This window comes from Toxotes jaculatrix, chromosome 13, assembly GCF_017976425.1.
Source record: "Toxotes jaculatrix isolate fToxJac2 chromosome 13, fToxJac2.pri, whole genome shotgun sequence".
Classification (NCBI taxonomy): domain Eukaryota; kingdom Metazoa; phylum Chordata; class Actinopteri; family Toxotidae; genus Toxotes; species Toxotes jaculatrix.
In genome coordinates this window covers 3,425,415-3,453,007 of record NC_054406.1, presented here as the reverse complement: position 1 = coordinate 3,453,007, position 27,593 = coordinate 3,425,415, and the positions used below count along the sequence as shown (strand labels likewise).

General features: G+C 45.0%; 1 protein-coding gene across 17 annotated transcripts in view; it reads left to right on the top strand.

Annotated features, from left to right (window-relative positions):
- The window catches only part of macf1a (microtubule actin crosslinking factor 1a), a 199,781-nt gene that overhangs the window by 153,140 nt on the left and 19,048 nt on the right, over positions 1-27,593 (top strand). For 13 of the 17 annotated variants that reach the window (XM_041054148.1, XM_041054146.1, XM_041054151.1 and 10 more), the window contains 12 exons: positions 17,539-17,700; positions 18,339-18,509; positions 19,952-20,118; positions 21,078-21,237; positions 21,755-22,081; positions 22,442-22,526; positions 23,176-23,402; positions 24,492-24,698; positions 24,814-25,041; positions 25,151-25,369; positions 25,495-25,698; positions 26,757-26,765. In XM_041054148.1, coding sequence (XP_040910082.1) covers positions 17,539-17,700; positions 18,339-18,509; positions 19,952-20,118; positions 21,078-21,237; positions 21,755-22,081; positions 22,442-22,526; positions 23,176-23,402; positions 24,492-24,698; positions 24,814-25,041; positions 25,151-25,369; positions 25,495-25,698; positions 26,757-26,765 — 2,166 coding nt within the window. The remainder of the gene's footprint in view (positions 1-17,538; positions 17,701-18,338; positions 18,510-19,951; positions 20,119-21,077; positions 21,238-21,754; positions 22,082-22,441; positions 22,527-23,175; positions 23,403-24,491; positions 24,699-24,813; positions 25,042-25,150; positions 25,370-25,494; positions 25,699-26,756; positions 26,766-27,593) is intronic. The other 4 variants (XM_041054162.1, XM_041054161.1, XM_041054160.1 and 1 more) reach the window with 1 other exon arrangement.

Sequence of the window (27,593 nt, the reverse complement as noted above, 5' to 3'; positions counted from 1 at the left end):
GAGAGAAAGAAATGGCAGCTACATTTTTCCTGCTGCCAGGTTACCACAGAGGGGGAGGGAGAGTGGGACGGAGGAAGAGAGACTGAAAAACAAGACGTTGTGGAAGAAAATGACATTAAATGACAGTGTTTTGAAGAGATGGATTATAGATTTGCTCTGGCTTGGGAGGGAGGGAGAAATGAAAGGAGGGAAACGGCGAAAAATGTATTTTCCTGTCGACAGGTGTTCCCCCATGAGCAAATAAACGACCCAGAAAAGTCAATAATACGTACTTTCTGCCCTCCACCTGTGTTTGTGTTTATGTCACTTAGCTGCACTAAGTGGTTTCAAGCCTCTAGACACAATGGCAGAGTGAGCGTTTAACTTCGGGGAAACCACAACAGCATTATGTGTGAATAACAGGCCATTCAGTGGAAGCTGTGATCCAAAGTGCTGCACGGCACTGTGGCAGTAAAGTTGTGCACCGCAGGATGACCCCCGGGGAATATAAAACTCCTAATCCTCTCGTCCCTTCACCCCTCTCTCAACACCCTCCCCCCCTCCTCTCCTCGTCAGTTCTGTGACTCTTAAACCAGCCGTGACGACTGAGGAATGAATGAAAATCAAAATAGAGGAGGGCAGCACAGGCAGACCCGCAGAAGAATTGACTAATCAAATTTAATTTTAAATAGATCATGGGGGGTCATGGGTGGAGGCATAGACTCTGCCCCCCTGTCAACAGTCAGTGAGGCAGAGGAAGAAGGGGGTAGGGTCGTTTGACTGAGCAAATTAACCAGGCTTAATCTGTTTATCAGTCCCTCGTCGTCCTTTATGCCTCCTTCACTCTTTAATGTATTTATATTTTGGTTCTTTTCGCCCTCACTGCCTGTCCTTCCATCCCTCCTGGTAGCTGGCCCACATCTGTGAATGCTTGGATTTAAATCTTGTGGTGGTCTGTGTAGAGGGGATCGTCGGTTAGCCGTGGGTCACGCGAGAGTTTGTGAGTTCTGCATGTGTGCGTGGGCGTGTGTAGCAAACCGGTGACAAACCCCTTTTGTTTCTATAAAGACGTTTGCCTTGGACGCAGCAATGACAGCTGCAGCGCAACTGACAGAGAGGGGGTGGGTGATTTGGAGGGGGGAGGAGGGAGGGGCCGAGGGGGGAGTTAAAAAGAAAGAGTGGAGTATTTAGCATATTTGACATGCAGGCCACGGGCTGCACTGTGCAACAGTTGAGAAAGAGAGAGCTCCTCTTGTGAGTGTTGGAAATGTGTTCTGAGGAAAAGGAGTGAGAAAAAAGAAAGCAGGCGTGCTTAGGTTCAGATCAGCCAAGCTCTGCCAGACTGCTTTAAACAAACAAGGCTTGCTGAAGGAGGAGGAGGAGGAGGTGGAGGAGGAACTCCACCACTGGCTCTGAGAAGCCTGTAACTTTGGATAACAAGAGAAAAACAAAGTGGCTTAAAGTTCCCTGCCTCAGCTCTGGGGCTGCAGGTTGCCATGTTTGCTGGTATCCCCCTTCTGACTGAGTGAGTGGGTGGCTGGTCAGAGGATTTGTGTGGCATCTTGAAGAAACAGAGACAGCAACCCCCTCCTCTGCTGTGTTTTTGTGCACAGCCCCCTTTTCCTCTTGGCCCCTCTCCCTCTGACACACACACACACACACACCCAGCCGGATTGGGTTTCAGTGAAGGCGCAGACGGGAATGCACAAGTGGAGTCTGTGAATATCACAGACTTTAGTGTGTCTGCATCTTTTCCATACTTATTTTGTACACCAGCAGCTTTTTTGCTGCCACCAGCTCTACTTCTGTTGGACTTGTGGCTCGACTGGAAACCTGGGAAAACTCTGTCAAAGGAGGAAGTAACGGCGTGAATAAAAACGGACTGGACTCACTTCCTTGTCTTCCTACATCCTGGACTATTGCTTTGGGCAAAAAAAAAGACAGCTCATTACCGATAAGCCTCTTTCTCTCCTGTCGGCTAACAGTCCCGCCCCCTCTCTCCCTACCTCCATTCTTCCCTCCCTTTCTCTTTTCTTTCTTTTTCTTTTTGTCTGTATCATTTCACTCTTAGAGGACAGTGTTTTTGTGCTCCAACGGGGGGGGGGCGGCAGTTTGCCCCCAGAGAATTAAGAGTGGATTACAAAGCTGTGATGAATGTAGCCATGAATGTAGCCGTCTCACGTCGCTAGCCCCCTACTCTCTTCCTCTCAGTGCACTAAATCTGGCAACAGCGGCACAGAGAGTAAGTGAGATACTGTATAATATGCTGCCTACTTGCCTGGAGGATGCCCTCATCTGGATTCCATTATAGTATATTAAACCATTTTAATTCATTCCTCTTTGTATTTTTCCTCCTTTATTTATTTGGAAACAGTTTTGGTAGCAGAATGTTGCTCGCTGCTCAGCGTGGGATAATCAGCATCATCCCAGTATTCAGCTGATATTTTTTTGGTAATGAGCAAAATCCTCCTCTGCACAACTCTCTTTCTCCCTGGCTCCACGCCCCCTCTTATCACCCTGCCTCCCTCTTTCTATCGCTACTTAACTCCCCAACGCCTCGGCCTCTCCCTCCCTCTCTCTCTCTCTCTCTCTCTCTCTCTCTCTCTGTCTCGTGTTTTTTTTTTTCTTTTTGAGAGAGAGAAAGAGGAAACCAGCATGATTGGAGCACTTCCTGTGTTTTAATACCAGTGCAGGAAACAGAACAAACGGAGCTGAATTCAAACACAAACAGCAAGAGAGCAGGGAGGGAGGAAGGGAGAGAGCGAGCGAGGAGAGAGAGAGAGAAGGGACATGTGAGTGAGAGAGAGAGAGAGAGAGAGGAGAGACGAGGGGGGAGCGAGAGAGCGAGAGTGAGAGGAAAAGAGGGAGATTTTTTTTAGCAGCTGCAAACCATTTCAGCTGTGTAGTGGCCTGAGAACAGAGACTGGGAGTGAAAGAAAGAGAGAGCAAAGCTTGGGAGCCCACACGACTCAAAGAGAAGAAGAAAAGAGAGAAAGAAAAAGAGGGAAGAGGAACCGGGATTGCGTGGCACTTTGTTTCATTCTCAGTACGGAGTCAGGAGCAGGAGAAAGAAGACGGCAAAGGAAGAGCGAATGGGAAGGGAGCGTGTCCTGGGATTGTCTGCTGGTAAAGAGGGGGAAGACTCTGCCTGCAAAGCAAAGCTTGGACTGGAGCTGGGAGGGCTGTCTGGGTCTTTGCCCTCTGGATACAGTCCCACGACTCACTGCTCTGCCCTGCTCGCCTGCCTGCTCGTCTGGCTGGTCCAGGATCCAGCCCCCAGCCCCCCTTTTCTATCTACCCCCACATGCCCTCTTCCACTCCAGCCTCACCCCCTCCAAGATCCTGCCTGCTTTCAATCTACTGTACCACCTCTCCCCTGGAGCTGTGGATGAGCTGAGGATGAGAGAGAAAGCAAAGCAAGATAAAAGAAAAGAATTGAAACACTGACAGGGATTTCTTCACGCAGAAACGGACTGCTCTTCCCTTTGTTCTGGATTTAGCGTTTTCTTCAAATACGAGACCGTTGAATGAATGATGATGTTGATCTCCTCTCACTAACGATGACTGTTACGATGGTGATGAGATGTCTTAGACAAAATTAGGGTTTGTCCTGCAGGCACAAAGCCCTGATTCTTTGTGATGGAAGGAGAGGACAGAAGAAGAAAAAGAAAAGCTATGGACTGCTTGAACACTCACCGGACCACAAAGTGGCAGTGACTTGGTAAAAGGATTTCTATTTTCATATTTTTCTGAAGTTGGGGTTTTTTTGCCTCAGATAGCTCTGAAGGAAAGACAATTTCTTTATTTTTGTATCTTTCATTCGCTGGATTTCATATTGTCATTCATTTTTCCTGCACGAAACCTTTTTGGAACAAAGGAAGATAAAAGTGAAACAAATCCATGGAGTGTTGGACTTTCTTATTCGTTGCACCCCACGCAGCCTTTCTTTCTTTTATATAACAGAGAGTGGGTTTTCTCACCTTAAAAGGAGACTTTTACACTTCCCTGCCTGCCTCTCCGAGACTGTTGAAGTTGTCCAAGCCCTCTCTGCCTTTTCCTGTTGTGCCACGGAGAGGAGAGGAGACCGGAGAGGAAAGAGGCAGGAGCACAGGGAGAGTAAAAAAGGGGTCAAGGAATGAGTTGCTGCATATGAATATGGAGGAGGGAGCAGCGCTCTGTGTTTCTGACAGCAAATCAAAGGGATGTTATCTGCATGGCACTCACCTCACCTTAGACTTTGTACTTCATAGAGAGGGGGATGAGGACTGTTTCTTTCCCTTCCTCACTCTGTTCATCCCTCCACCTCTCCCTCATTCCTAACATCCTTTCAGATAAACAGAGCTGGTGATTAATATGGTGCCGAGGAGGAGGGCTGTCTCTCTCACTCCCTCACTGATGCCACACAGCATCTCAGAAAGACCAAGGAAATGCACAAGTGTTGAAGTGACATAGGCAAGAACGTCGGACTGTGCCGGTGGAATGATACTGTGGATTATAAAATTTATATATATTTTTTAGAATGTGAAACTTGAAGGATTTGTTGTACGCAGCTGAATCGACTGTGTGCTGTTTGTGGATTATTGGACTGGGGACATTTGAAGGTAAAGGAATTCCTTTTCCACAAAGACCCCTTTTTTTTGGTCTGCTTTTTTCTTATTTCATTTCTCTAAGTGCCGTGCCACACCTGCACCTTAAATCGCAATCACAACAGGGTTTCCGTGGCACCCCAGAGGAAGTGAAAAGGACAGAATGGGGAAACCCCTGAGCCGTCCGGACTGCCTGAGGCAGAACCCTCGCTGCCTCGGAAAAGGTGATGAGGATGAGGCTTACATAGAGGATTGCTACGTCCCCCAGCGATCTATATATGATACCATGCGCATCAATGAACAGATTGACCAAGGGACCAAACTGTGTCAACCCTCCAGGAGCACTTTAGGTTCTGGTGGGGAGGTGAGAGGAGAGGGAAGTACGCTCTCCAGCAACGGCACCATTGGAGCTGATATAGGTGGTGTTTTTGTCCCCAGGAATGCAGATCATGCTGGAGGAGTGAAGAAACTAGACGAGAGGGTGATCTTTGATGCCTTAAAGCTGACTGGTGATGCTCAGATTCTCTCACCCCCAGTTGGCATTGTTGGTTCAGGTTTGCCTATTGCTCCGTCCTCATCTGGCTCTGGTGGTGTAGCTGCAGTGGCCAAGAGGCGGCATCAAGGTGGCGATAAGAAAGACAATCCAAACCGGCGCTCTTGGAAAGCCTTTATGCCCCCAAGTTATCCAGAGTTTGCAGAGAGACTTGAGTTCTCATCTGTTGAAGGAGCAGAGAAGCGTTTGTCTGGAGCGGGGATTCCTCTTTCTCCTCTACAGCCCGTTCCTTCTCACCTACTCCCATCCACCCCTACCTCATCCACTCCTTCCTTACCTCCTTACACACCCTCCCCTCTATCATCTGCTCCCCACACTCCACCTGTCTCCTCCTCGCCTTCTTTGACACCCACAGTTAGCCCCGTGCCTCCTCTCCAGCAGCATCCTCTCAGCAGGCAAAAGCAGGTTCATCCTGTGCTGCAGAAGCAACACAAACAGACTCACGTGGTGCCGTCTCCCTCCAAAGAACAGTTACCCGCCTTTAGCCAGACTCAGACACCCCAGGTTTCTGGAAACACACCAGAGCATAGTCCCGGTATATCCAGACAGGTAGAGAGAAAAGGGCAGGAGCACAGACGGACTACTAGCTCTTCTAAAGCTGGAATTAGGCAGATCCCAGAGGAGCTTGTTGAGTCAGTTAAGACCTCAGATTCAGAGAGGGATTCGCCTCTTTTGGACCAGGACCAGGGGGACAATGCCCCTCTCATCCCACCAAAACCAGTCTTCTGCCCGCCCACCAAGGCCCGCACATGGCCCCGCAGTATTACAACAGGGAAAAGAACCCAGGTGGGCCTGAGACACAACTTCCCCGTACTCCCCCCTTTGCCTCCTCTACTGGGGGAGGATAACAACACAGATGAAGAGTCACTTTATCTCCTGGATCCCCCATCTCCGTTCCTGAAGGAGGAGGAGGAGGGGTTAGTATATGGAGGTCTGCCTCTCTCCCCCTGTATTAGTCAGGAGGGAGGTGATGAGGGGCTGCTTGGCTGGGGTGCTCAGGGCGGTGAGCTCAGAGAACGCACAGCTTCCGAGCTCAAATTCGAGGAGGACGAGCGCAGGATACTCGAGGAACTCGAGGAAGAGGAACAGGAAGAGTGCGGGAACGTAACTACAAGGGAGGAGGCGTGGAAAAAAGAAAGGGATAAAGCAGAGGAGGAGAGAGCTCAGAGAGAGGAAAGGGAGTGGGAGGCGGTTCTTAAATTAGAGAATAGGGAAATTATTGACCAGTCTTGGGATAGGGAAACACTGGAATCAGAGGGATGGGATTTAACAGGCTCTTCTGCACATTGGCCAGTATTGACTCCCCCTACGGGGTTTGGAGGCCCTGGGGCCCCCAGTGCCTCACCTTGCCCCAGCTCAGCGGCCGAGTCAGATGACCTCTTCCTAGAGCTGGAGAGGCAATGTCAGGAGGATGAAGGAGAGGAGGGAGTGGAGATGAGCGTGGACCCTGAGCCTCTTGATCCTTACACACTTCCTTGTTTAGAGGAAGAGGAAGAGGAAGAAGCAGAGACTTCCTGGGTAGATTATGAAGGAACTCTTCCCCTAGATGCAGTTAACTCTGTTGAGCCTGAGAGTTTTGCACCTGGCTTTGAGAGCATTACAAAAGACTCTAATTTAAATCACTCTGAGCACGTAGAGGAGATTACAAACTTTGACTTGCTGCGAGCACAGGACTGTGAAAAGGAATATGGTGTCATTGATGAAGAGTGTGATGTTGATAAGGCAGAGGTAGAGGAAGAAGAGACGAGTTACCCGACAGACTCGGCTCTTGGTCAACAAGTGGAGTCAGACTCCAGTGGGGTCCACATGTCCCAGCCGGACAGAACCGGTATCAGCGACATCACTCAGACAGACTGTGAACAGGGGAGACCTGCACAGACTGAAACAGACCCTGATAGTGGGGCATCGTCAGAGCGCGACGTCGAGGACTGTGAGGAGAGAGCCTCCTCTCCATCTCACAGCCCTCTGAACCCTTACACTGAGGAGGTGGAGCAAGTGGAGGAGGAGACTGAGCAGGATGAAGGAGAGTTGAAAGAGGAAGAGGAGTTGGGAACAGAGTGGGATGTGTATGACCAATCTGAGCCAAGTTTGGACAGTAGCGAGGGAGTTCTCATGGATCAGTCCCTTGAGCCTCTGCGCTCGGTTGAAAAAGAAATCGACGATGAATGTACACAGGATGTTGACGTTCAGACTTCCTGTCAAAAAGATCCAGTCCCCTCAGAGAACAACGAGCCTGCCGTGGAAATAACTTGTGACACAACAGAGACTCAAAACTTTGTTGTCCCCTCAGATGTAGTCTCAGGACTGGACATGTCTGGACAGGACCCAGATCTGGGAACTGATACTGAAGTGACAGCTAGCACCCCAAAATCAGACTCTGTTCCTCCACCACACTGTCAACATTTGGACCCAGAGCCCACTTCCTCTTTACCTCAATCACACTCGAAGTCGGACTCTTGTGGTGCTGGGTTGGATAGTAAGGACTCAGAGGCCTTTGTGATATCAGATAGTTTTGTTTACCTGGCTGTGTCTGTGCCCCCCCAGTACCCCAGCGACTGCCCGCCCTCTCCACTTGAGGACTCCATTCCCCCAAGTCCTGTACCCAAACCTCCTTGCTGTCCAGACCCAGAGGAGGAGGAGGAGGAGGGAGCCTTACTTTCCCCTGACAGCTTTGTTTACATGGCAGCACCTGAACGGCCCCAACCTGGTCCCTCAGATGTCGGCTCAGCCTGTGAGGATACTCAGGAGCTCGACTTGGACTCGTACTCTGAAGGGACCCAGTCTGGGATGGATGGGGTAGAGTTTGTCTTAGGCTCTATGACAGGGGACAGTGACTGGGAGTCGGACAGCTCTGCTCTGGACTTTCCTCCGCTCATGTCCAAAGACCCGGCCTGGGACCAGCTTGAGCCAGGCCTGCTACAGAGCCTATTTGCACAGACGGAGACGAGCCAGGCACAGGCCTGTAGGCCCCAGGAAGAAGGGCCCCAGACAGGGGCCACAGCTAGTCACACAGAGCCCCTGTTAGAATCAGGACACAGCTGTAAAGCAGAGAATGAGTCGACAGCTGTGTTGCCATGTTGTGACACCGACACACAGGCAGAGGTATGCTCTCTTTTCAAAACGTTGATACATGACTAAAATAATCATTTCCACTGACGAGTTTATTTGTCTTGGTGCTGTGAGCTGCTGTATTTAGTCTGGACCATTGTGCTGCTGCTGTAGTTTGATTACACGATTTAGTGATTTGAGGTAAACAGTGAATTGAATAGTGCAGTCATAATGTAACATGGAAAAGGACATGATACAAAGAGCTTCCCTAATCATCTGGGAAGTGATTTACTTAGCATTTTATATGCATATATTTATTGTTTAGTAGAAACAATAATCCACAGTGATTTGGAATTTATATAACTCTAGTTTTCAGTGTCCATTAGTACGGTGCTAGAGTAAGTAGAGAGAATGAATGAAATTGAACCAGAGACCCTGGTTTATTGATTTATTTACCCTGATAACAGAAGATTGTGAGGTGAAAAGTAAAAGCTGATCAAAAACATTTTTTTTTAGCAATGAAAGCATTAGATGTGGACATGTGTACAAACCAGGCTTAGCATGGAAAAAGAATTGGGTCAGGGAGCCAAGTGTTGAGTGTAACTGATGTAGACATAGCATGGAAAATGTATGTGGGGGGGGGGTGAAGTTATGTAGACGCCATAATTAGCTAGTTGTGTTTCAGTAGTAGGGCTTTAAATGATTGCAATATGATGCTCAGAGGGGGGTTTTGCTACTTATGGGAAACTACCCTCAGGATTGCTCAGTGCGTGTGCGTGTGTGTACATGTGGTGTGTGTTTGGGTGGGGGTCAGTGCTAATCTACAGTGCATGCACATATTTGAGATTGATCACGTGTCTATTTGTGTGAAGCTAAAAGAGCAGTGTGTGCCTGCGGCCTACTTAAAGTGTTGATCTCAAGTGCAGAGTTTACAACATTTATCCCAAGGGCACGCCGTTGTTGTGTTTACAGGGTCTGTATATAGAGTGCAGAATGCAATGTTTCCATACAAAGTCATGAGTGCTGGGCCTGGCCCAGCTGCTTATGTCCACGAAGCTCCTGAGCAATACAGGACAAAGTTTTCCGTCTTGTTTATATAAAATTGTGAGAAAGGTCGGTGTTTGAGGAGGCAGCGTGCTTGTATATGGAGCGAGACGTCTGGATGATTTTCACTGTTTGGATTGATTTGGTTTCTGAGGATGTAATCACAGTGTGCAGTGTGTCACCGCTGTGGAGAGTCATGGATCTGAAATGGATATTCTATAAATGCTGCAAGATGAGTTTGGCCTGCACCTGACAGAGGATTGTCAATGTGCCCGAGTGTCAGACTAGTCTCTCTGCATTCATCTGCATACAGTCGTCGACTTGTTTTGTTTGTGTGGTGTCACTTCTCTTCCATCTACCTCTGTGTTTGTGTTTGTGTGTGTGTAGGCTGCACATAAAGGTGTGTGTGTTTATGTGTATATGAGTGTATGTCAGTGTGACAGCGTGTTTGACAGACTGTCGTGCTTTCTGGGACCTCTGCTATGACTCAGTGTCTGGCCCGGATTTGTCTGTTGTCTGAACCCTGATTTTATTGCACACAGCTGATTTCTGCAGTCCACCCGACATCATGTGAGTCGTCAGTTCTACTTTTTAAAGATGAAACTCGCAAAATGAAGTAAACACAGGATGAAGTCGTGGCTAAAATCAAAGCAGATGATCTTCAGATCGGTGGCTGTCCTGTGACAAACACAGTGACCCCATCCCAAACCTATAGGTTTAATGTCAGGCAGAGAATCGTATTTATTTTTCTCATCTGTGCATATCATGAATAAGCCGTGTGTGATTTGCGAGGCCTGATCCCCTGCTGATAATGTGAGCTGCTGCTTCTGTTCTATTACATGATAGTTTCCAACGGGCACAACTTGCCTGACCTGACCACCAAGTCACAACTCATTTACTCCAGCCTGTTTGGGTTTATGTGTAAAATTATGTGTGTGTGTGTGTGTGTGTGTGTGTGTGTGTGTGTATTTGTTTGGGTGTGTAAGTGATTTTGTGTCCTTACGTGTTATCGGTCCACATCTGTTTGTTCTCTCTGCACTCGCAGCCGCTCTGGCTTCAGTTTAATGTAATCAGATGTCGTGATCACTCAGCCTCAGATCTCGCTGAGGAGACTCACAGCTTTACAGAGTGCTGCAGTGCAGATGATCTGTAACAACATCAAAAATGAAGAACATTTTTTGAAGGAAAATGGCAAAAACAAGGACTGCTACTCTTCAGGCCGGTGCGCATCAAAAGTGCTGTGGAACTGGGAAATCTTTAAACGCAGAGAAGAGCAAACTTTTGAGCCGAGGCCACGAAGTTGCTCGGATTTCACGAACAGAGATGATACTCGGCTCCAATTAACTGTTTTATTCCTAAAGAAGATAATTAGCATTTAATAATGCAGACTTTCTCTAAGACGTTGAATTTTTAAAATCATTAAAATCATTAGTGATTCTTGATATGCAAATTGATATGCAGTACCATCCTGCCGCAGAAGCACACTGACTCCCTTATATTTTTTTAGTAATGAATGCTGGATGACGATTTGGGAATTTGACTCTCCAGTTTTTGTTCACATTTCTGAAAGGTGACGCATGCACTTTTGTTGTGTGATGAAATCCCCTTTATTCGGCCATGCCCTCCCTCAACTGACTCTTGTTTTTTTTCCCTCCCATACCTCCCTCTACTCCCCCTCTACTCCTCCATGCTTGGATGGTTTTGTTGCCATGATAAGGAGGTGAGAGGTAAATACTGTGGCTCTCTGTCAGGGGCTGCCTCTGCCAACATGGCTACACAAACAGTGTGTGAAGTTGTCTGGAATATAAACTTAGATATCAGATAAGAATGTGCCAGGGCTAACACTGGAACTTTGGGCCTGTTGACTGTGCTGTCTTTCATTTTCTGTCTGTCCTCTCTAACTTTGTTTGTGTCTCCTCTTTGCTTTCATCTTTGACTTTCTCTTCGTTATTTCTTTTTTCTCCATCGCACAGTTTTTTTTTCGTCACATCTGTCTCTCTGCTCTCTGTTTATCTGTCTTTGTGTCTCCCACCCCACTTCAATATTATGCTCCAGTGCAAAACCAAAACACACACTAAAACAAACACCAGGCAATTTTCACCTTAAGTTGCTGATAGGAATTCACTGAAAAGGAATGATGTGACAAACATGGGGAGGACAGACAGACAGAGGCACAGTGAGTGGCACAGAGTTTAGAGAGACAAAGGAACAGACACACAAAAAGAGTTGTGACAGGCAGAGGGGAGGTTGGGTGGAGGAAGCTATTATTTTCACAGGGGAGCACCTTTTAGCGCAACATGAGGCTTTAGTACCGCGATAAGAGAGCTACGCTGGCAGGCAGACACAAGCAGAAGGTCTTTGGATTAATATGGAGCTCATTTTAAAGCAGTGCCCCACAAACAGACAGACAGACAGATGGACTAGCTTTGCATGCTGTTTGACGGACTGGGGAGAGGGGACATACAGTAGGCTACAGACAGAGTGACCAGTGGCAGCTTGCATGCAGATTGAGAGGCAGGCAGCTCTGAAATAGCATTTTTCATTCATAACCCATCAGGATGTGTTGTTTTGAGTTGATCTCAAATATTCCTAATTTAAGCTCATAAAAGTATTAACACCCAGATAACAAATAATAGTCACTGCAGGTCTTACTTTTTGTTAAGGCTCTGCTAAGCTGTGTGTGAATGAGCATGCTTTATATCTACATTTCATATTCTGCATTTTAGGCTGCTTCTGCCAGGTGTATGCCTTGTTTTTTTTTTTGTTTTTTTAATTAGTTGAGATCACCACTGATGCAGTAAAAAAAAAAGAATTACTGCAACTGTCGGTTTCTGAAATCTGCACATTTCTGTTCTAAATCATTTTCAGTACAAGATGGAATAATGGGAACAAATGGGCCTGAAAAAGATGAGGCACTGAGAGACAGATGCTGAAGCAGAGAGAGAGAGAGACAAACAGGTGGCTTCAGGACCGCGGCTCATACATTTGTGTTTTGATTGATGTGATAATTCTGGTTCTGAACAGCCGCCTCCGGGATAAACCGGTGAAAGACGGCGCAGAGAAGGAGGGGCGACTGGTTCAGGAACACAGAAAAGCATGAAAGCAAATGCAGGAAGACACTGATCTCTCACTGGAATTGAATGTCGTTGCGCTCCAGATGTAAAAAGTAGATCAAATATTTGAAACGCTTTTCAGTGATTTTACATGTTTTTGTCTCTGTGCCTGCTGCATCACTCCCCCTCCCTCACAGCAATATCAGAAAGACAACACAGCTCTTAAAAATGGTGGAGCAGTGGCCTCCTGTTAGATATGCACATTTTTCCAAGAATCCAAAAAAAAAAAGAAAGGAAATCATATATTACTCTCTCTTTGTCTGTCTCACAGGGAGTTGATTAGCAGCACAAATATACCAGTGCTCACACGAATAAAGGAAAAGGAGGTGTGTGCTTTGAATGGAGGCCACATTTGCATGCGATTTGTATTTGTCTGTTGATGTTCAAGTTAGGGCCCTGGATTCAAATGGGACTTATTAACCCCTCTGTCCCTGTGTCAGAGGCTGGTCAGTCTGTGGCTAAAAGCAAAGCTTTTACTGGCAAAATTGCCCCCCCCCCCCCCCCCACCCCCCCCCCCCCACCCTCACATCTAGGTTAGTTTGGAAACAGATTTCTACCGTTTCCTTCCTCGCCTCATTCCTCGTTCCATTAAAAGAGAAAGGAGGGAGTGAGGAAGGACGAGGGTTGAAAGACAGGAAGAGAGCGAGAGACGAGGGAAGAGGCAGGAAGAGAGGGAGCGGGGTGAGGGAGGAGGAGGTATGGGGGTGACGGAAAAGCAAATGGGATGGGCTGATAGCTGTGTTGTTACTGGGTGGAATGAAGTGCAATGGCTGTCTTTGTGCTGCTTGTGTCTTTTTAATCACACACAAGTTTTATTTCACCTTCTGTTCAACTGTGGCTTGAGTGTAGCTTTAGAGGCAACATTTAAAAGATGCACACGTTTTTGATATGACCTCTTTTCATGAAGCAGACAGATCATGTAGTTATGGAAATCAGTTAAAAGGGAAAGGGAGATGAAAGGAGAGGACAGTTCACAGGAGAACAACTTTAAAGTCTTGAAAATAAGTTTGCAAACTCTGTGTAGCCGAGCAACATCCTGCATGCTCTCCCTTTTTTCCCTCTTTTTTTTTTTTTTGAGTCACAAGTTCTGGCTGCTGTGAAATTTCCAAAGCAAGTTTTCTTCTTTTCTTAAATATTTTTGCAACAGTCATGAAACTGCCATGTTTCCAGCAGAGCTCTGCGTTTACGTGTTAATGTGTGGAGTTCACATGTTCCTCATGTGTCCTGATCAAGAAATTGATTGTCCGTGAGTGATGTTTTGGACGCGCACCATCAACACCAATTCCTGGTGACAGCTAAATATAGATCATCCACACCTGTGCTCATGTACAGCAGACATACATGTACACTCACACTCTGGTCACAGATTTAAAAAATAAATAAATAAATAAAATATATCATTGGCTCCTGAACAATAGTTATAAGTTCAGTTTAACTCTTTTAAGCCCAGTGAGAACATGTCTGAGATCATTAGGGTCATAAGTGTCACTGGTGTTAGCGTCACTCTATCTGCATGTGTGCTGTTACACAAAAGCATCACAATCATGTGCTTTCACACTCATGCACAGTATCTGACCTGATTTTCCACCAGTGAGAGAACTGTTGGCATTTGACGCGAGTCTGTGGTCTTCACACTTAATAAAGCCGCGACTGATGCTGCTTAAAGGTCATTAAGACATACTTTATTAACCAGCTTCTTGATATGAGCGGTGGGGTGCTGCACAAGTACAAAATAATTCACCAGAGTTACATTTCACGAGAGAGAGAAACCAGATGTGACAGCACATCAGTCACTACATTCGCTTTCTTTTTTTTTTTTTTTTTTTTGGGATGTTGTTCTAAATATTTTTGTCAAATCGTCACAAGTTCAATACTCGTCGAGTATTGAACTCATGAATCATCAGACTCAGAAACAGAATTTAACTGACAGCCTGACTTTTATCCTCTAGTTTAGTCACGAATCACTGAGAATTAGACAGGAACCTGTGTTCTTGAAAACTGCTGCGTCTCTTTGACAAACATAAAAAAAAAAAAGGTAAATTCTTTCATCTTCCCCATCATTTCACCAGCTTCTCCATCTGATGTCTGTTTAACCAGTCATATCAGTGCAAACAGTATTCAGCATCAGCCCCGTCCTCAGCTTTAGTCAAATCTACTTTCATCCCAGTGTTTTTATCGCCTGTCCACACTGAGCTGCGGCTAAAGCGAGAAACCCAGTGTGGGTTTGCGGTCCAGATGGAGAGATGGAGTAGGAAGAAGAGGATGATGGGAGAAAAGAGGAGGCAGCTGTGTTGGGGGGAGCGAAAGGAAAGAGAAGAGGTCGAGGGATGAGTGATGACATGATGGGAAGGAGAGGAGGAGGAGGAGGAGAAGCGTGGTGGTGATAGTTAAGTTAGCTCTGTCAAGAGTGTGTGCGTGTGCTGCTGCGTGCTGGCTGAGGTGGGGAAGAATGACAAGTATGTGGGACATTTTCCAGAGCTCTGGTTTAGTGGATTCAACCACTCTGAGCTGGCGAGAGAGAGTCAGAGCAGAGAGGGCGGCTGAAATAGAGACAGAGAGAGAAAACACACAAAGGGAGCGACAGAAGAAGGAGAAGAGGAGGAGGTGGAGGGAGAATGGACAGATATGTAAGCACACACAACCTATAACGTTTATATACATCCCGGTGTGTGTTTAGATGATGGATGGGTGTACTTTCCCTGTTTTTTCCTTTTCTGTTCCCCTCTATCTCTGACACACACACACACACACACTCACATACAGAAACACACACACACCAGGCGAAGGGTGGAGTGGGTCATGGCTACAGTCATTGTTGTTCTGGCCGACAGACTTCCTGTTCCAAGCAGCTATGACGCCCATCACCACAACACAGCTGCATCCAAACTGGACAGGAACAGACTCACACTCACACACAGATCATTCCTCTTTACTCTTGCACACAGATTCATACCTGTACAACAGTTGATCATTTCTTTTCACACACATAATTACGCACATTGACGCTTTTGCACACTCACACAAACACTTGCACAGATTTTGAACTACATGCTCTCTCTCAGACACACACACACACAACACGTTGGCACAGATAACCTGTACTTTGGTGCCATATTTAAACCAGATGAGCAGAAACCTGTAAACCCTTTGATTATGACCCACTGCAGAGACTCAGAAACACGTTGCAGCTCAACCACTTCCAGTCGAGCTGCCAGAGTAACACTCGTACTACATCTGCAGGTCTGTAAACATCCTCAACACATCATAAAACCCGAAGAGCTGTGAAAACTTTTAAATGCAGACAAATGTGTTCTGAGTGGTGATTAAGGGGATCATCCTTCTTTTATACCTTTTGTCACCTGAAATCTTCCAGATGTCAGAAAAATTCAGTCTGAACTCAGTAACACATTTTCTGTACTGTCAGACATTTACTCCACTTTTCACTCGAGCGCCTCCTGCTAATGCTTCGGTGCTGCATCATTTTTGTGCTGAAAATGGGAAAGGAGTCAGTTTTTATTTCTGCTGTATTTGATATAATAATAAAATGCAGTGGATTGTTATAATTTTATAATTTTATTTTTTTTTTCTTCCAGGCCATAGACGTATTTCACTGAAATCCAAACCTTCATTTTCATTTTCACATTTTCCCTCTCCTTCACTTTGAGTGCACCCCCTCAGTAATGTCACAATAGCTATTTTTCCCCCCGGGCTTTAGATTTGCCAAAATTGGTTGTGTGTATGTGTGTGTCCTGGACTTGTATGTGTGGTTATTTGTGTGTCTTCATGTGTTACTGTGTCTCTTTGTGTGGCCATTGGGGTTTGGCTGCCGCAGCTTCACAAACCACCACCACCCTAATTCTCCCTCTTTGGGTCTATTCTGAATGTCAAGACTTCTCAAACGTTTTCATGTCAGCGACCTCCCTCATTCCTGCGCCCCGTTTGATGGGATTTTGTTCAAGAAATGACCAAATGAAAAGAATTTCATCGGCGCTGGTTTACAGTGTTCCCACTGGTCAGGGACTTGCTGGAATACCGTGAAATTGTGAAAGCTGTTTTGTGGATTTGGCAAATTGTTGGATATAGCAGAACGGTTTACTGGAATTTAGCAGAATTTTTTTCTGACATTTATTGCATTAGCTCTTGGTTTTGGGTTGTTTTTCTTTTCAAAAAAGAAAAAGTCAAAAGAAAAGCAGACTGTTTACTCCTAGATTGCATTAAAATAGAGAAAATCAGCAGATTTGAGAATCAGTGGATGTGTGGCATTTTTTGCCTGATAAACGTTGACTCACTGATGGTAAATAATGGTTGTAGATTAATTTTTCTGCATCCTTAAAAAGTCTGAGTGGAAATACAATTAAATCTAATGCTCTTAATTGCTTTGGACCTCCACAGTCTTCCCAGTGACCCAAATAAGGCCCTGGACCGAACACTGAAAACCGCCGCTGTGTGTTTTTGGATACAGTAGTGGCACAGATTTACCGTGAGAGAGGAGCTGCTTTGGCTGTCGCTCGGTCTTTTTCGGCCAGGGAAGTCAAGTCTGGTTGTGTTTAGTGTCGGATGGCTGCCTCTATTGTCATCACAAGATGGCTCCAGCCCTCCACTGTGACGTGTGTGTGTGAGTAATGTGGCTAGACAAGAGAAGGTGTGTGTGTATTTGCTATAAATGTGTGTAGCGAGTTTAGGTCTGTGAGTCTGCTCGTGTGTGAATTTGGGCGTGTGATTAAGTGAAGGTTGTGTGCACCCATGCAAGTGTGTTAGTGTACTCTACTGTGTGTGTGTGTGTGTGTGTGTGTGTGTGTGTGTGTTGTCGACTCAGCCTTTTCCAGCCAGAGCCTTACTCGTCTAACCCCCTAATCCCCGTAATCCCCCTTCTCCCCCTCCTCTTTTTTTCTCCTCCCTCCACCCTCGTTTCTCCAGCTCCCTTCCTGTCTCCCACTCCTCTCTTATCTCTGCACATCCCTCTGTCTGTCTTTCACCTCCTAATATCCACTCGCTTCTATATGTAGGTACATAATGTGGGACAGTTCACTTCCATTCGTTGTCACGCAGACTGAATGTTTGGTGTATTTCTGACTCGTACACTTCTGCACTCACTCCTCATTCATACTTCTTCTCTCGCCCATTTTTCTTTTATTCATTCATTAATGATACAGTAAGTCAGTCAGCTAATGACATCCCTCCTCTCTCTCTCTCTGTGTCTGTTTTCCTGTGCCAGGCTGTGGAGAGAGAACAGGTGGACAGCATTCAACCAAAGCTGCAGCACGTCAACGCAGTGGGTCAGGGTCTGATCCAGAGCGCCGCCAAACACACCGACACCCAGGCGCTGGAGCACGACCTGGAGACAACCAACCTCCGATGGAACTCACTCAACAAGCGGGTACGCCTCAATAGATCACCTAACCGTGGAGTCGCTCTAGTTTCTTGCAGTTTCAAGTTTTCAATTTTATTTCCTCCGTCAGGAGCTGGTAGAGGCGTCAGGAAACAACAGCTCGTAAATGCTCAGTGTGTCAGCTGATGGCTCAGGTGCATAGGTTAGACCTGGTATTACATCCTCCTAGTAAAACCACAAGCTCGAAACTTCAACAATGACTCTGTTGTTTTCTCGTGTGTTGACACAGTGAGGAACTAAATCAAATAGTCGGAGTCGATGGCTTCAGTGTGAACTGTGGGTCATATGCAGAGGATATGTCTCTGTTCCAGGGATTTATTTTGCACACCACACTAAATATTATCTCTCTCTCTTTTATTTCCTTTGTCACTTCCTTCTGAGTCATAACAAAACATAAAATAATTAAATGTGTCACAATGTTGGCCTTTGTTAGAATTCAAGTTCAGCCTTTGTTTGCCATAAATCTGGAAATTCACTGTTTCTGCTTCTGAGTAAATTAGTTATTATTGGTAGGAGGAGCTGAAGCAATGCAGAGTTATATTTTGAAAAAAAAAATCATGTGTTTACAGTTAAATTTACTCTGTTGTATTTGCTTCCTTACTCACAACCGTCTCTCCTGTCCTCAGGTGGCAGAACGGATCGCCCAGCTGCAGGAGGCCCTGTTGCATTGTGGGAAATTTCAGGATGCTCTGGAGCCTCTTCTAAGCTGGCTGAGCGACACAGAAGAGCTGGTGGCCAATCAGAAACCTCCATCTGCCGAGTACCGTGTGGTCAAGGCCCAGATCCAAGAACAAAAGGTACGACTTGGATGAAGTGGTGTTAAATGAAATCCACTCTCGGATGTAATAAATCTCAAGTGATAAGAAATCTTTTTCTTTTCTTTCTCAAGAGCAGTAGCAATACAAAACAGTTAGATGAAAGGCTTAAGGCAGTGATTTGTGGTTAGGTCATCAGGGGCACATTTTCATGAGAGGGTTTTTGTTCTGTCTGCTCAGATTTTCCATTCTGGGGATTTGAAGCACTGGTCATCCAGCACAGTTGTCTGAGCTCTTTGCTTCTTTCTTTGAAGTATCCAGGATAAATTTTTCTAGATTATTTATTTATTTTCCAAACGTTATTGTGAAAAACAATTCTTCTATTTGTCAATACAGGTTGAGTTAAGACACTAATGATATTCAGATGTCCTCTGTGTCCTTTATCTGCAAACAATAGATACACAAACACATCGACACACAGTCAGTGATCCGTCTGCCTGGCATCCAAACGGCCCCGGTTGTCAGCCTGCCAGTCAGACTGGCATAAAAACAGACACACACATACACGCATGGTGGATTTGTATTGTTTTCAGACACGTTCACACACAAAACACTCTCACACATACACACTTTTCCCTGTTTATCCAACATACACTTCCTGTGTTTGTGCACATAAGAGTGCTCTGGTCTTGGCGAGCCATCAGTCACACGTGTTTACATCCGTGACGGAGAGTGGTGTCACCGTTTGGCTAAAAAAGAGAGTAAACTGTAGGGCAGTGCGTTCCAGAGTTCAAAGCAGAGAGGGAGGTCGCTATCTAATCAGGAAGGAAGTTTAAAAAGTAGCACTAACCATAATCAAATGTCTGATAAATCATATTTGAAACCGAATTTTTAAAAGATATCTGCTGACCTGAGCCTGTGGATGATGCATTTATAAAAGAGAGAAGGCTGGCGATGGAAAACATGTTTGTTTTAGTAAAATGATAAATTCTCTCATGCATTTTACTCATTTTGTGCCTCTGACACAAAAACAGTTTAAAAATGTTCTCCACTCTAAGTTGACCTGTTTTTCCAAAGTAGATTTTCTGATTTGTTCTGGTCTCAAGTGTAAATGCTTCTTCTTCTTTGCAAACATGGAGGGATTAGATTTAAAGTTTGTATTGATTAGAGAACATGTTGACATGATTTAATTAGGCACTGTACTTGGTCAGCAGTTTATTAGGTGCACCTAGCTATACAAATTCAGTCTAACACAACAGCCTGCAATAAATCCTAACTTTATCAAGGTTATAATGTTCAGTTATTGTTTTAGAGAGGAGCTGATTTAACTTAATGGTCATTTGTGAGGCTGTAGTTTCCATTGTTGTTCAGTTTTATTGTGTTAGACTAAATATCATAAACACCTTTCAGTTTGCAAAAATACTCTAAAGGACACTGTTATGAATAAATTGTTCTAATGTCTGGGTCTATTTCTCTTTCTCCAGCTGCTGCAGAGGCTGTTAGATGACCGCCGGCCGACAGTGGAGATGATCCGCGCTGAAGGCGAGAGGATCGCAGCCACAGCGGACACTCAAGACCGAGAGAAGATCCAGACTCAGCTCCAGAGCCTGGCAGAGAGATGGACTGACCTCCTAGACAAGGCCAGCGCCAGGTCAGTCTCCTTTACACATCAGGCAGTTTCATTGCATGGCTTTTGTTGTGGACTTGCTTTAGATTCTTTGACACTTCAAAAACTTCAGTTCTGTCCATTTTCCCTTTTCAAAGATCAGCTCAGATAATTTCACAGAAGGAAGAAAGTCACAGATTTGACTTGCTGTAAATATGTGGTTTGGGAAAGTAATCAGTGGTGTACCTCAACAGCATGTTGTCTTGTGGTTATTTCCTGTTTTCTCGATTCATCTCTGGGTGGCTCTGATGAACACCACTATACTTAAAGAAAGAATTGTATCATTACTATTGGTTTCTGTGGTCTACGAGTAATTTCAGAGGCCTTTCTGTTCACCAGGGAAAGTACAGTTTCTTTTGGGGGGAAAAACGGATACACACATGCAGAACGCACTAACAGAGCACAGAGTGAAGAGGTCTGATATCACACATACGTCTGCTCATGTAAAGATGAATCATCATCTAAAATGTTTACCACATTGCCTGGCAGCTTGCTGTAAAAGCATGATATAAAAACACTCATGTTACGTCTCCAAAATTTATTGCGCCGTCTACTATGAACAATAACACACACAGACCTCTGCTGTCCTTATAAACACCAGACACTGTGAGATGCTTCAGTTGACGCTGACACACACACAAACACACACAAACACAGACTAGACTTTACCAAACCTCCCTTTCTCTGTCTGTCTCAAACACACAAATAATACATTTTATCAGGTTATGAAATTCTTTAATATTTAACAATATATCATAAAAATTTCATTAACATTTAATAAAGTGTGTTTAGAAAAAAGATGACAGCTGTATGACACAAAATCCACAGCCCAATCTGAGCAATGGAGCGTCAGCAAAAGCAATAAAATGCCAATAAAAGCTCTGTTCCTCTTCACCGTCATCTCTCGGTATCTTTGTCACCCCTCCCCCCGTCTCGTCTCTCAGGCAGAGGCAGTTGGAGGAGCTGCAGGCTTTGGCTCTTCAGTTCCACGAAGCCCTGGAGCCACTGGGAGAATGGCTGAGCGCCACCGAGAGACGCCTGAGCTCCGCCGAGCCCATGGGAACCCAGACGGCCAAGATCACCCAGCAGATCATCAAGCACAAGGTACTGTTTGGCCCCATGGTTACAGAGACGGTCCCCTAATGGAAAGGTCACAGAGGTTTATTTTTATCTATCTCAGGTGCTTTTGCTTCAGATAGTGTCATCGAAAAGGAGAAAACACACATATATAGTCAGGAATCTTGTTAAAATTCTCCTCAATCTCAGTTTAACTCAGTGGAAAGATGCTGTCAGCGGAACATAAGGCATAAGAACCACAAAGCGTTCATTTACAACCCAAACATGACTTCATTTCTTGATTTATTCATGCATGTTGAGTTTCTGGTTTTCATTTCAGCTGTGTCATGTTTTAACCTTTTATTTTTTTTATTCTGCTCATTCATCCATTGATGTTTATGTTTTCCTGTTATTTTGTCATTTGCATGCTCATATTTTGAGTTTTTATCCGTTTTTCTGTTGTTGTTTTGTTGTTCTTATCTCACTTCCCTTCACTTTCCTATCAAACACACACACACACTCACTCACTCACACAACCAAACAAAAACACACACGCACTTCCCAGGCTCTCCAAGAGGACGTATCCTCACGAGAAGCCGAGGTTGACCGCCTCGAGTCCCTCAGCCAAATGCTGACCCCGCTCAGCTGTCCGGCAGACCGTGATTGGTTAGGCGAGCGTGTGGGGGCGGTGAGGTCGGGTCACTCGGAGCTTGCCGATTGGTGCTCGAGGCGGGCAGGCCTCCTGGAGCAGGCTCTGGCCAACGCTCAGCTGTTTGGAGAGGACGAGGTAGAGGTGCTGAACTGGCTGGCAGAGGTGGCTCAGAGGCTGGCTCAGGTCTCCGTCCAGAGCTACCAGCCTCAGCTGCTGGCTGAGCAGCACAAACACACTCTGGTACGACTTCATGAATCCAGTGAATACACACTGAAGTAGTTTACTTCATGAGACATGAGAACAGCTTTTAGTAACTTTATTTAAATCTTTTTGAGCTTCACAGAAGAGCTATACAAATGATTTAGTGCATAAAGTGTGACTTCTTTTACAGTATATCATGATTGTAGGCTGTAATGTAACATGAGCTTCTGTATTGTGTGTGTGAAGATCTGAAACACACCAGTGTTGGTTTACCATATGAACTTTATTGAAATGTTCACAAAAATGTGCACATTGTAGTTATGATGGAGTTTTCGTAGCACAAAGGAAAATTATTTTTATCTCAGCATGTTTTAACTTTAGCTCTTCTTCTTCCCTTAGTCACTAAATGAGGAGATCTTGAGCAGGAAGAAGACGGTGGACCAGGCCATCAAGAATGGACAAGCCTTACTCAAACAGACCACAGGTAATATCAGCTAAACCACTTCTTCTTCTTCCAAACCTCACTTTGCCTGTTTTCTCTAAGCAAGAAGATTTTTAAAATAACTGGACATGAATTCTTGTGTTATCACGTTTTTACGTGTTTACAAAGCTATTATCGTGAAACTTAAGCTTTAATTGTATTTCATTTATCCTCCCAAAGGGCTGAATGCTCTCTTGCTTCAGTCACTTGTGTTGTTTTGTGTATGTTGTCTGAAGGACTTTTAGTAACTCGTAAGACACAGAAAGACCAGGCTTAGTAACAGAAACACACTCGACCATCAGACACTGTTTAAGTTGTTGAAGATTCACATCCAAACCACACAATTTTAGATGTGAGTGGTGAACCAAACTGTAACATCTGGTTTGTGTTTCTTGTCGCATGTCATGATATTAGCCATGCAGACTGGCAGCACTATAAGCGAGCTGTTTGTCGGTCTACGCCATGAATGACCCTCTGTGTTTTTACTGTCATATTTGGACGGTTAGACAGATGTTGTGGCGATGAGAGGTATTATGAGATCTTTTGCCACACACTAGAAATATTACTGACTGACTGGTGAGGTTTATGAAAACATCAGGACCTGCCCTGTGTATCTCCATCTTTTCAAACTGACCTGTGTTTCATCCTGCAGGTGAGGAGGTTCTCCTGATCCAGGAGAAGCTGGATGGCATCAAGTCGCGTTATGCTGAGATGACGGCCGGCAGCAGCAAGGCCCTCCGCACACTGGAGCAGGCCCTGCAGCTCGCCACACGGTTCGCCAGCGCGCACGACGACCTCAACCAGTGGCTGGACGGCGTGGAGGCGGAAATCAGCAATGTGGAGCCTGACGCCACGCCAGCCTATCAGGAGAGACAGAAGGTAGGAGAACAGATAACCTATAAGTTTGTGTACAACAGAGATTAAGAAAAGGAGACACACAGATTAATACCATTTATTAATATGTTTATTTTCAAAATGACATGAATTTTGAGGGCACTGTACTTTTTGCGAGGACACTGTAATCCATACCTGTTTATTTTACATCAAAACATTTCAGTCAGAAGCATCAAGATAATTAAAACTAACATATTGATCAGACATCAGCGGTGTGTGTTCTTGGGATACCAAGATCAGTTATGTTACAGTATTTAGATGTGATGGTGTGTATGTTACTCTCTTTCACATCGCACTCATTGCTTCCAGGTGTATTATTAACTCTGGTTGTGAGTCACCTGGTTCAACCAGTGAGTATTTGGAACAATAGTGTAAGACTCGACATCGACCCATTGCATCTGTTCTCTGTTACACACCACATTTCTCACACAGATGCAGCTCCTCTGCTTTATTTAGTTTCAGTTCAGCTGTTTAAAACCTGACAAAATGATTGATTGGGGCACTTGAGTGATGGTATGCAACCAAATTATAGTTCTTGATAAAAACTGAATCGTCTATATTTTACAGATTTAAAAGATTATTTTTAAAGATTAATTTTTCCATGGTGTATAAAATGGAGCATGTTGTTTGATCTGTTTGAAAAGAACAGCTAATTTGATGACGACTCCTGTCTGTAATGGCATTTTCAGCCGGTCCAATATCGACCCACCCACTGTAGAGTTACCATAGAAACATTGATTTCTGGGAACTCAATAACAGTTTCTAAAAGCTATTGAAAGGATTATTGCCATTTAATTTGTGGCTGCCATCTTTCTTTTTTTTTTTTTCACTCCACAATGACATTTTCAGCATTTACCGTTTAATATGCTTTCACTGTGCGACACTTGAAAAGTAAAGAAGCCTCAGCCACCACAGAAAACTGTGACACCCTGGGTGCCATTTAGTTAAGTTAATTGCTTTTTTTTACATTTGTATATGAGGTTGTTGTATTTGAAAAGTCCATATTTAAGCAAATTTTCCATTTGATTGCAGCTTTTTCTTTGTAAAACTGATCCTTCAATTTCGCTTTTGCAGGAGCTGAAGAAAGTATCAGCAGAGAAGCGTCTGGTGTTGGATACAGTCAACGAGGTGGGCAGCGCTCTGCTGGACCTGGTGCCGTGGCGAGCCCGAGAAGGCCTGGACCGCCTGGTCGCCGATGCCAACCAGCGCTATCGCCAGGCTGATGAAACCATCACGCAGCGTGTGCAGCTGGTACAAGCTGCCATCCAGAGGTCACAACAGGTGCTGCAAGCAGTTTAACCCATGAGTAAACATAGATGTTGAGCTGGTTAGCTTTTCCGAAACTCCATTCGATGTTTTACTGTGAGCACTGCTAAAAGCGATCTCCTTCCTTCAGTATGAAGAGGCAGTGGACGCAGAGCTGGCCTGGGTTGGGGAGACGGAGCGCAAGCTAGCATCTTTGGGGCCTCTGAGTCTGGAGCCTGACGTGACGGTGGCCCAGCTACAGGTGCAGAGGGCCTTCAACATCGACATCATCCGACACAAAGACACCGTGGATCAGCTCCTCAGCACCAGAGATGACATCTTGGAAACTTGCAGTGAAGCCCAGAAGGATACACTGATGGTAAGTCAATAAAGAATAAAGGAAAGTGAGGGACGCACTGTTTAACTGACAAATCATCTGTGAAAGTGCAGCAACTGGATCATGAGTATGTCTTCATTAACTTCTCCAGGTAAAGACAGATTCTCTGAGTGCTCGTTACGATGCAGTGAGCCAGAGCCACAGTGAGCGGTTCTCAGCTCTGGAGCAGGCCCAGGTTCTGGTGGCTCGGTTCTGGGAAACCTATGAGGAACTGGAGCCATGGTTGGGCGAGACCGAGGCCCTCATCGCTCAGCTGCCGCCACCAGCCATCGACACAGACGCTCTCCGACTGCAACAAGACCAGATGAGGGTAAGAGAGGACATAAAATCTCGTACTCCAGCTCCACTTTTATGTTTTAGCTTTCCTCTCGTTATTGTCAGTAATTGAAATGTCAAATTAACTTCCATGTTCACGTCCCTTGATTTCCTCTCCAGCTGCTCAGGGAGTCTATTGCAGAGCACAAGCCCCACATTGACAAGCTGCTGAAGATCGGACCCCAGCTGGCCGAGCTCAGCCTCCAGGAGGGGGCGACAGTGACGCAGCGCTACACCGAGGCCGAGAGACGCTACCTGGCAATCAAAGAAGAGGTGAAGGGTCGTGCTACGGCGCTAGACGAGGCAGTGTCCCAGTCTGCACAGGTTCGTATGAAACGGTTTACTGCTTGATTTTGGAAACTCAGTGTTATAAATGCAGACCTGGGTCTAATAAGTTTTATTATGTCGTCAGTTTGGACACCAGAGACTCAGAGGACTTTAACACGACTTGTTTAAAATTGAGTTTAGTAAACTTAAATTACATTTTGTGTATGAGCTGAACAAACGTGTTAAATAAAAACCTTTTTTTTGCCTCTCAGCGGAGATAGAAAAAATGTTTGTGAATGCTGTTTGGCCCAGGTCTGTTTATAGCTTGTTATGTAGTGTCTGCTGCCCCAGACAAAACGGTGACGCCTGATGTGATTACTAAACAGCATGAGGTTTATGTGACCGTGTTTCTGTGTCTGGTGCTTGATTTGCACTAAATAATAATGAGGATTTATTGTGTGTTGTCACACGTTCAGTTAAATCTACCTTTCGTTGTCGTCTGTTGCTTTGTGGACTGATTTCCTTACTTTGTTTTGTGTATTTTACTATTTAAAATCTCTGTATCTTATTAGACGTATACATACATGCAGCAGTGTTTTAGTCTTGTTTCACATGATGCTGTTGTTCAGGAGAAACATACCTGTAACAAAATCTCTTATCCAGACTTTTCTTTTATCACATCATGTCTTCTTTTAGTGCTAGTTTTCTTTACATATATTTTAATTTTTCTTTGCGCTTCATTTCATGAGACATCACTGAATCACACGTGTTGCTGGTGTGACATTTTGTACTGTATGCATGTCTCTGATTTAACTCATTGTATTGTTTCTCCACCCTCCGCCCCCTTTAAACTGATCCACTTATTGCTCCTTCTCTTCCTCAACCTGCACTTCCATGTTATCCTTGTCCCTCACTCCATCCTGAATCACCCATCTCCCTCTCTCCTCCCTCCTCCTTTAACTTAACCTTAATCTTCCTCATCATGCTCACCACCCCTCATCCCTGTAACCCCTTCCCTCCTCCATCCCATCCCTCGTTCATTGTGGATGTGCTGTGTGTGTTGCCCTCCCCCACCACCATTTTCTCCATGGTCACTGCTCACTGCAATCACCCAGCTGGTAGAGGTAAGATCACTGACTGACAACATCGAACTGGCGCTCAGGCTGCGGTTACGCCACATGATTTGATTAACTAACAAAACACGAATCAGTACTAAAGCAATAATCTTGTGTCAGTCTGTCACTAATCAAGTACTGATCTCAGCAGACAAATACATTTCAAATTCCCTGATGCATAAACAAACTGGAAGACATATAGAACACCATCTGGGAAAAGTGAATTGCTTTGGCTTTTTACTCACAGGTGTTAGAGGATGATTTATAAATCTCTCTCAAAACCACTTAACTTTAATCACTGCAGTCTCAACTGCGGCTTTATTGATCTAAACACCGATACGAATCATGTGTTTGCCAACCCTGAGCGACCATAAGACTGAGCTCAATCTGTTAGGAGCCATCCCTTTTGTGTAGGATTGTAGACTTGAATTAAGCCTGGTCTAAAACGGAAGCATTCTTTCCAGCATTGAGTGTTTTAGTCTCAGACTAGGCTTGATTCAGGTCCTTAAACCAGTCAAAGACATCCTTTTGTATCAGAAGAACCTTCCCCTTGTGGCTAGATGAAATTTGCTGTAGTGGTTAAGCAATTTAATTTCACTCAAATGCATAAAAAACTCATCAACTCAGTACCAGTTGCACCATGACTGCTCTTGTCCAAAATGTCTCCTTTAAAGTCCTTTAAAGTGGACTCAGCTGTGTTAATAGCTCCCTCTTGTGTGGTAGATCAAGTCCAGCTTTGTTGGAGTTACACAATCTGGATGACATGCTGAAAGTGAAGTACTGAGATATCACATAGAAGAAGTATAAGGCTTTAATTTGAATTTTCTCTTATCCGTT